This window comes from Acanthisitta chloris, unplaced genomic scaffold (genome assembly GCF_000695815.1).
Source record: "Acanthisitta chloris isolate BGI_N310 unplaced genomic scaffold, ASM69581v1 scaffold38878, whole genome shotgun sequence".
Classification (NCBI taxonomy): Eukaryota; Metazoa; Chordata; class Aves; order Passeriformes; family Acanthisittidae; genus Acanthisitta; species Acanthisitta chloris.
The window spans coordinates 1-8,219 of record NW_008688241.1 but is presented as its reverse complement, the minus strand read 5'-3'; the positions used below and the strand labels follow the sequence as shown (position 1 = coordinate 8,219).

General features: G+C 48.3%; 1 protein-coding gene across 1 annotated transcript; it reads right to left on the bottom strand.

Annotated features, from left to right (window-relative positions):
- Window positions 1-45: 45 nt before the first annotated feature.
- On the bottom strand, window positions 46-6,623 carry LOC103808170 (ATP-dependent RNA helicase A-like; the record flags this gene model as incomplete). The annotated part of the gene is made up of 7 exons (XM_009080938.1): window positions 46-107; window positions 771-971; window positions 2,317-2,432; window positions 3,807-4,036; window positions 5,362-5,489; window positions 5,581-5,742; window positions 6,512-6,623. Coding segments are annotated over 7 exons (1,011 nt in total), but the record flags the coding sequence as incomplete, so codon positions are not given.
- Window positions 6,624-8,219: the final 1,596 nt, after the last annotated feature.

Genomic DNA, 8,219 nt, shown 5'->3' with positions numbered 1-8,219 from the left:
CTCTGCCCCTGTGCGTGGAGCCGCGTGGGTTTCCTCCTCCCCAGCCCCTGGGGCTGCCCCCGTTGTCGTACCGAGCCATTTTGGGGGGGCGAGGGCCGTCCCCGAACCTGCCAGAGAGAAACATCCCCTGCTTGATGCAACCCTACGGGTTCCACCTCTGCAGGAGCACTGGGATAACCAGTGACCAAGATCCCCAGCAAGGACATCGCTGTTTCCTCTGACAGGATGTGATGTTTGAACTACTGTTGTGCTTCTGCACCTTTTCTAGACACTCTTTTCTCTCTATTAATTTCTCTCTATTAATTGAAAGTTTCTCATATGGAATGAAGTTTCACACTGGGATATTGCCCAGGGAGGTGGTGCAGTCACCATCCCTGGAGGTGTTTCAGGGGTGTCTGATGTGGCACTGGAGGATCTGGGTTAGGGTTTGGGGGTTCCAGCAGTGACAGGTTAATGCTTGGACCTGATGGCCTTAGAGGTCTCCTCCAACCCTGATGATTCTAGGATTTTCCACTCAGAAAACTTTGCTTTGCTTCAGAAGCAAAGCGTGAAACAAGGGCAATGGAGAGGGGCAATTTTATTTCCAGGTTTGCCCCAAATAAACCTGGATTATCTTTCCTATAAAACCACTATGGTTTGACAGGGGAATGACAACAGCCTCTATTCCCAAAGCTGCTTGTCCTTCCTGTGGACTCAGGGAGTGCTCTACCCACACCAGGCTCTGATCTGAGTGTTTCAGCCCCACTCGAGCAGAGGGCTGTCCCCCTCACCTGGGGCTGGCTGGCAGCAATGCCATGCCTGCGGCGCCGGGCCGGGACAGCTGTCGGATCACGTTCAGCATCCGCTCGTGCACTGGCTCCAGCTGCTGGATGATCCCAGGGTCCTTGGACACCTCCACCACCAGAGCCTCCACGGCAGCACGCAGAGCCGTGATGCAGGCAGCCGCCGTGTGTGACATCTTCAGCTTGATCCTAGGCACAGGCTCAGTCAGCTGCGAAACCTCTGCCCTAACTCCACCTCCAGCCCCTCCTTAAACCTCTCACACCTACCATGACCTCCAGGGGACAACCCATGAGGATATTCCTGTCCTGGAGCAAGAAACCTACATTCTCACCTTTGACGTTCTAGTTTGTCAGTGAAGTGGCACAAAATCAGGAGGTGAATTTGAAGGATCCTTAAAATTTGACATAGTTATGTTTTAACAATCCTTTTGTTGGAATCTGCTCTGGAGATTTAACAAAGGGCCATGGAGATGCTCCAAGGGCTGGAGCATCTCTGTTGTGGAGACAGTCTGGGAGAGCTGCTCAGCCTGAGGAAGTGAAGGCTCAGCCCCTTCCAGTGCCTAAAGGGGCTCCAAGAGAACTGGAGAGGGACTTTGGACAAGGGCCTGGAGGGACAGGACACAGGGAATGGTTTCCCACTGCCAGAGGGCACGGATAGATGGGATACTGGGAAGGAATTGCTCCCTGTGAGGTGAGTTTGCCCAGAGCAGCTGTGGCTGCTCCATCCTTACAAGTGTCCAAGGCCAGGTTGGATGGGGCTTGGAGCAACCTGGGCTAGAGGAACATTTCCCTGCCCAGGGCAGGAGGTTGGAACAGGATGCTCTTTAAGGTCCTTCCAACCCAAACCATTCTGGGACTCTATGATTCTATACATGGATAACATCAATACCTAAGTCCTCATCCTAAAACAGAAAGATTCAAAAACATAAAGTTAACCAAAAACATGAGGGTCCAAGATTTTGAAAGCTCCAGGCCACCCTCAAAAATGTTAGTCTATTAAGCTTAAGCATTTCTTTGCCTCCGTTCTCCTGACCAGCGGGAAAACTAAAAGACTAAAAAGACATCCAGATGGTATTTGGTCATGATCAGAAAATGTACACGGCCAGAGGCAAACACTTCTCTCCTCAAGCTGTTTCCAAGCTTGAAAACAAGGTTTGCTCAGCCTCTGTCTGAAGAGAAGGTCCCAAACACATAGTACTAGGATGACCCTGCTTAGGACCAGATGACCCACTGTGGTGCCTTCCAATCTGACCCCTCTTACTAACCTTCCAGTTACAGGGGAAATCCAGCAGCTTTTAAGGAGACACCATGCCTGGTGTCATGTTCTCAGTTTAAGCAGATCACCTCCCAGGAAACAGAGGTGGTGCCTTCCCAGCACAGCTGGCTCTGGGGTCCCTGTGCCACAGACAGTTGTCTGTGCTGGCTGACACTGCCCCTCAGGCAAAGGGATTGGGACTGGATAATCTTCAAGGTCCCTCCCAACCCATCCCATCCCATCCCATCCCATGACTGTGAGCACCAAGCAGGTCCCTACCAGTCATCCACCAGGATGAGCTCCCCATCTGACAGGACTTTCTTGGAGGCAAAGAGCAGCAGCTGCAGTGGGCTCACCAAGGTCATGGTTTTGGCAGAGATGGCTCGTGTCCGAATCTGAAAGGCAAAACAACTCTTGAAATGGAAAACAGATCCCTACAACTTCCTCTGGACACTGAAGGTTGTTTAAAAATAAAAACCTAAACGACACCAAAAAAATGCAGGTGTCATGTTAAGAAATTACAAGAGCACACACTAAACTGAATGCCAGGCAGGTGTTTACAGGGATTCAGCACTGGCTGGTGTCAAAAACAGCCACCAAAACTCTCTTCCTTTTTATAGAAACAAGACCTTGAGCTTGAACTTGGAGCGAGCACTTGGACTGTCTGTCCTGAGCCAGAGATGACAGCCCTGAGCACTCAGCTCCTGCCCCTCATCTGGAAGAGGAACAGAAGAGCAGCACTTGGGACTTCAGCCTCTCACCCTGACAGCTCCTCTCTCCCTCTTCCTTCCACACAGCAGAATCTGCTGGACCTGTTTGTTGACAGCCAGACCTCAGGTCCATAGTGGGCAGGGAGAGAGCTGTGCACCCCAGCCTCACCCTGGTGCTGTCTCAGTCACTTTTCAGCCCACATCTTAGCCAGTCCTTGTTTGCCATCTGCATTTTGCTTTAATAAAGCAAAGCTTTGAGCTCAGAAGTCTTCTGGGGGGTTTAGGGGAGCTCACTCAAAAAAATGCTCGAGGCAGATCAAAGCTCTGACCCTCTTGGGATCCTAACATAAAGGGTGAAGAAGAGGCAAAGCTTCACCACAGCTCTATGGGTGTGGGAATCACATCCCAGCCAGTGTCCAAAGGGTTTTACATTCCATTTATTCCAAACATAAAGGCATTGCCTTTGTTTGCTCCCTGAAGGAGCAGGAGCAGTCCATGACACCCACCAGGCAGCACAGCAGAGCTCACAGGAGCTTCAGTGCATGTTGAGGACACCAGAGCCATGGGATGAGCAAAAGGTCATGGGGACCCTGGGGAAAGCAGCTCAGGGTTTTTAGAAGCTTGGCAGTCAGGAATTGTCCTCAGGAGATGACAAACTACATGCACGGCAGAAGAGGAACAGCTCACTGCCATATTCCATGTTCCTGTATTCTCTCTGGATTCCTAAGTAGGAGAAGTGATAAGGGTAAGAATTCTCTGGTGTCTAATTAGTATGGAAGAGCTCCTAAAACAATCTCCTGAGGCAGATAATGATTTAGCCTTTCCTTTATGCCTTGGTTGTTGTCAGAAAACTCACAGGAACTTTCTGTGCAGCTCTGCTTCTACTGAATGTGGCTGACTGGAAGTTCCTGGGAGGCTGAGTGACACCAGGACCACAAAGGTCACTTTAGGAAAAGAAACCAACAATCAACTCCTCCAAAAAAACCCAAGCTAAATATTGCACAGTCAGGTTTTTTCCCTTATGGCTTCTTTCCCAAAGATCAAGAACAAAGTCTCTACCTTCTCTCCAAACACGAAGAAGGGTGACGGATACTTGATGTCTTGGCTGCTGAAAGGGCAGTTGACAGAGGATTTGTGGATGAGAGCACTGTGCCCCTCAGTGGTAAGAATTTTTCTCTTCTCCTTGTGGTAGCAGACGTTGGGGTAGACCCCAAAGGCAAGCAGGGAGATGACAACATCCAGGTTATTGTCTGGGCCAGTGTTGTTGAACGGCTGAATCATCAAACACTCTGTTGGCAGAGAACAGAAGAGTGGCTCAAATCCACAGGTCATGGAGGAGAGCACAGCAGAGCTGCTCAGGATCCTGGGTCTGTATTTTCTGACTCAACCAACCCAGTTCCATTTGCTCTCCAATGGCCTCTGCTCTCAGAGCATTTCAGCTCCACGTTCAGTTTTTAATGCATTCATGGAGAGCAAAGAGATGAAAAATAATACGACAAAGAGGTATTTTTCTCTCCCAAACTCTCCACAAACAAGGAGAGAAGGCTTTGCCCAGAATGTGCTGTACCACAGCGTGTTTACTGTCATTTGTTTTGGAGACAGAACTTTTAGGGGGAGGCCAGAATGGATGTTTTTATTAGTTTATTTGTTACAAACCTCCCCAGAGCCTCTGGTGGCTTGGTTTCAGGTCATCTTGCCCAGAAAGCAAGCTAAGGATAAAAGCAGCAATGATCCCAGCAGCATGAGGAGAACAAAAATTAAAGGAATTTCAAGAAAAAAAAGTGAAAATGCAAAGGAGAGGGAGAAAAACATCTGCAGCAGCCACACCACTGCCCTGAGCCCCTCAGCAGTGTCAGGCAAACTCAGAACCTGGGCAGGTTTAAGAATTTTGGTTTACTTTTCCCTAGAAAATGGAATAATATGGTTTTCCCTAGAAAATGGGATATTGTGGCACAAACCCAGGAAGTCCCAGGGAACAGAACACTTCAGCTCACACAGACTCCCTGCTAAGGGTCATGGTAGGAGGGAGGAAGCACAGCACAGCACGTTTGGGAGATGCAACAAGTGAAGAAGGAGGAAAATCAGGGGGGTAACACACTAAGGACAATTGCTCAATGGATTTTTCACCCTGCAGCCCTAAGCTCAGCCTCCAAAATCTCCCTGTGCTGCAGCACAGCCATCACAGCTGCTCTGGTTTAGAGGAGAACACTAGAATTCCATCTGCACCAGAGCACTGCAGCAGGGAGCAAATCCACTCCAGGCCTCTGTGTGCTCAGCACAGAGTGTCCTGGTCACTTATTTATCACCTCAGAATGTTGGTCTCTGCTCCCAGGCAACAGCAGCAGGACAAGAGGGCACAGGCTCAAGCTCTGCCAGGGGAGGGTTAGGTTGGATATCAGGAAGAGATTTTTTCTGGAGAGAGTGCTCAGGCATTGGAATGTGCTGCCCAGGGAGGTGGTGGATTCCCCATCCCTGGAGGTTTTCAAGCTGAGACTGGATGTGGCACTTAGTGCCATGGGCTAGTGACCACGGGAGGGTTGGACTTGGTGATCTTGGAGGTCTCTTCCAACCCCATCGATTCTATGATTAAAGTATTATGTCCAAGCAGAATCACCTTCAGGGAAGCCAGAACTAGTAAGTATGTCTTTCAGCTGGACTTTTGCTTCCCAAGTCATTCTAAGAGTGGCCATGCTGAGCCTTTTGTGTTCACAAAACCTTTTCTCTGCTTCTTCCCCACCCATCCTGCAAAACAAACAGAGGGGATTAGAGGTCTGGTCAAGGAAAAGAAAAGCTCACCCATAACTTCCATCCAGTGCTGTGCCAGATAACATACCTTGCATCATCCCAGGCCTGGAAGACAGAGAGCAAGGCCACATGATCGGAGTACCTGGTCCCAGCAAAGTTCCTGTGGACATATCCCAGGCGTTTGCCTTCGTTGATGAAAGGCTCAGGGAAACAAGTGGCTGCAGAGATGGTGCAAACAGCATCTCCCACACTGAAAGGAAGCACAAAAAGGATCAGGATGGGTTATAATTCAGAGTCATTGCTGCTGCTGCTGCTGCTACTAGGGAAAAATCCTCTGCTAGAAACCTTAGTAATTTGGAGCTTATCTACCAGAGTTCTTCACTGAAAAGCTTCCCTGCAAGTGGATGTCAAATAAGCTCCATTTCCAGGACTTTCACAACAGCAAGTGCTCACAAGCCCTTTGCCTATCTTCTTTGCCCTTCTCCTCACCCATGCACCACCTCCTGCTGTGAGGACTCTAGAGCCACCACAACAACAAAGAATAGACCTTCTGCTAAAGCCAAAGTGTCAAATTCCTTCTCTCCCCACTGTTATACAGTCCCACTCTTCATAACTCTTCAGCCTCCACTGGTCTCTTGCAGCTAACTGCTCACAAGCCCTTTGCCTATCTTCTTTGCCCTTCTCCTCACCCATGCACCACCTCCTGCTGTGAGGACTCTAGAGCCACCACAACAACAAAGAATAGACCTTCTGCTAAAGCCAAAGTGTCAAATTCCTTCTCTCCCCACTGTTATACAGTCCCACTCTTCATAACTCTTCAGCCTCCACTGGTCTCTTGCAGCTAACTCTGAATTTCATGACTATTCCCTATCTACACTGGAGTTATTTCTCCTCTGTTCCCATGAAGATTCAAGTCTCCCTTCCCCAACTGCACCATTTATTGCTTATCTAGATAAGCATGTCAAGAGGCTCAGGAACTCAGAGAAATAAGAAGAAGGTACTGAGACTACTCAGCTTACTAAAAGATGCAGCCCATGATCATCATCTTGCCCAGACGAGGTTCAATGGGAAGCTTGGCCAGGATTCTTCCAAGAGGTGTCAACTCATCGTTGGAATCCAGGGCATCAAGCTCTGAAACAAGATCCCTTGTTAGCAAAGACAGCAAACCCCAGAAACTCAGAGATCAGAAATTCAGTGTTGCCATTAAGTGTGTTTAAACAGAACCTCACTTATATTTGAGTTCAAAGTTGGTTAGTGTTGCCAACCTGACTTTCCAAACTGGTCTGAGGTCACATAAATTCTGCTTTAGCTTTACAGATGTTTTGCCACCTCCTCTGCAATTAAAATCATCCCTGTTTAATTTACACACACATTTTTCCCTTTTGAGTTTGCTTCTGTACAAACCACTACTGCACCATTAGACTCACTTTGAGCTAATGGATCTAACCCAATCTGTGCCTCAGGAAAATCAAAGCAGCTGTGGAGTCTTCACTGCCAGTGCTGATTCACAGAACCCTCTGTCCACCAGGAACACCACAAACTCTCTTCCATGAGGCTCTGCCTGCCTTTCCCTCCTTCCAGTCCCTAAAATTTATCACCTGTAATCACCCTCAACTATCCAAAGCTTTTTACATTAATAAAAAGCTTTGCAGCCTCAGCAATTAAATGGCAAAGGAAACACAAATAGGACTCCTTAGCCACCATCAAATCTGTTCTCCTTGATGTCCATTAAACCCCAAAGCCTAAAGGATACTCTGAGGAACAGCATGTCTCACCTCCCTGAACACACACCAGCAGTGCCTGCACTGAAAGGTCACCCAGAACAGGAAAGGACCTGCAGAAACAGCTACCTGGAGTTAGGGCTGAAAACATTTACCTTTTCATCTGCAGTGTGAGAAATGCACTAACCACTTTTAGATGGTCACACAGCTTCTCCACATAACCAACAACCAGCTGTTCAAAATCTTAGAAGAGCTCATTGAGTGACACTTGCCAAGTGTCCTGAGATTGCTGCTTTACATCTAAAGCACAAATTTATTTTACTTATAACTCATCATTACTCTATTCCCCATCCCTGGAGGTTTTCAAGCTGAGACTGGATGTGGCACTTAGTGCCATGGGCTAGTGACCACGGGAGGGTTGGACTCGATGATCTTGGAGGTCTCTTCCAACCAGATTGATTCTATGGAATTCTATGGAATTCTATTTTACTCCTACTCTAGTTAGCTCCCTGAAGAACCTGAGACAGCTCGAGCTCCCTCTCAGTTCCTGCAGCTCCAAAGGGAGACTGACTGATGGTTGCAGATTCATGAACTGGAGATTCAATCACTTGACAAACACTGATCTCTTGGCTCAGCAAACTGCACAAGCAGTAATTACACAACTCTCTTTTCTGGTAGCTTTATAGTAGATTTGTGAGTGCCTCAGGCACTGGACTGACTCTGTTGTCCGTAGCAGTGCCACAGCTGGAAAACAGGAAGCACAAATTTCTGGGAAAACAACAAAACAAGCCTTAAGTTTGAAGGCTCAGGTTTCTTAAAGCAATGACATTCCCCAGGGGAATTCAAGTATTTCTTCAGCTGCACAAGCCACTGCCACCCACAGGATCCATCCAGGAAACACCTTGCTGTGTCACACAGCTGCTCTGAGGTGCTACAGGGCTTTGCCAGGGACCATGGACATGGGAAACCACTCCATGGGCACACAGCTAACACAGCCCAGGGACAC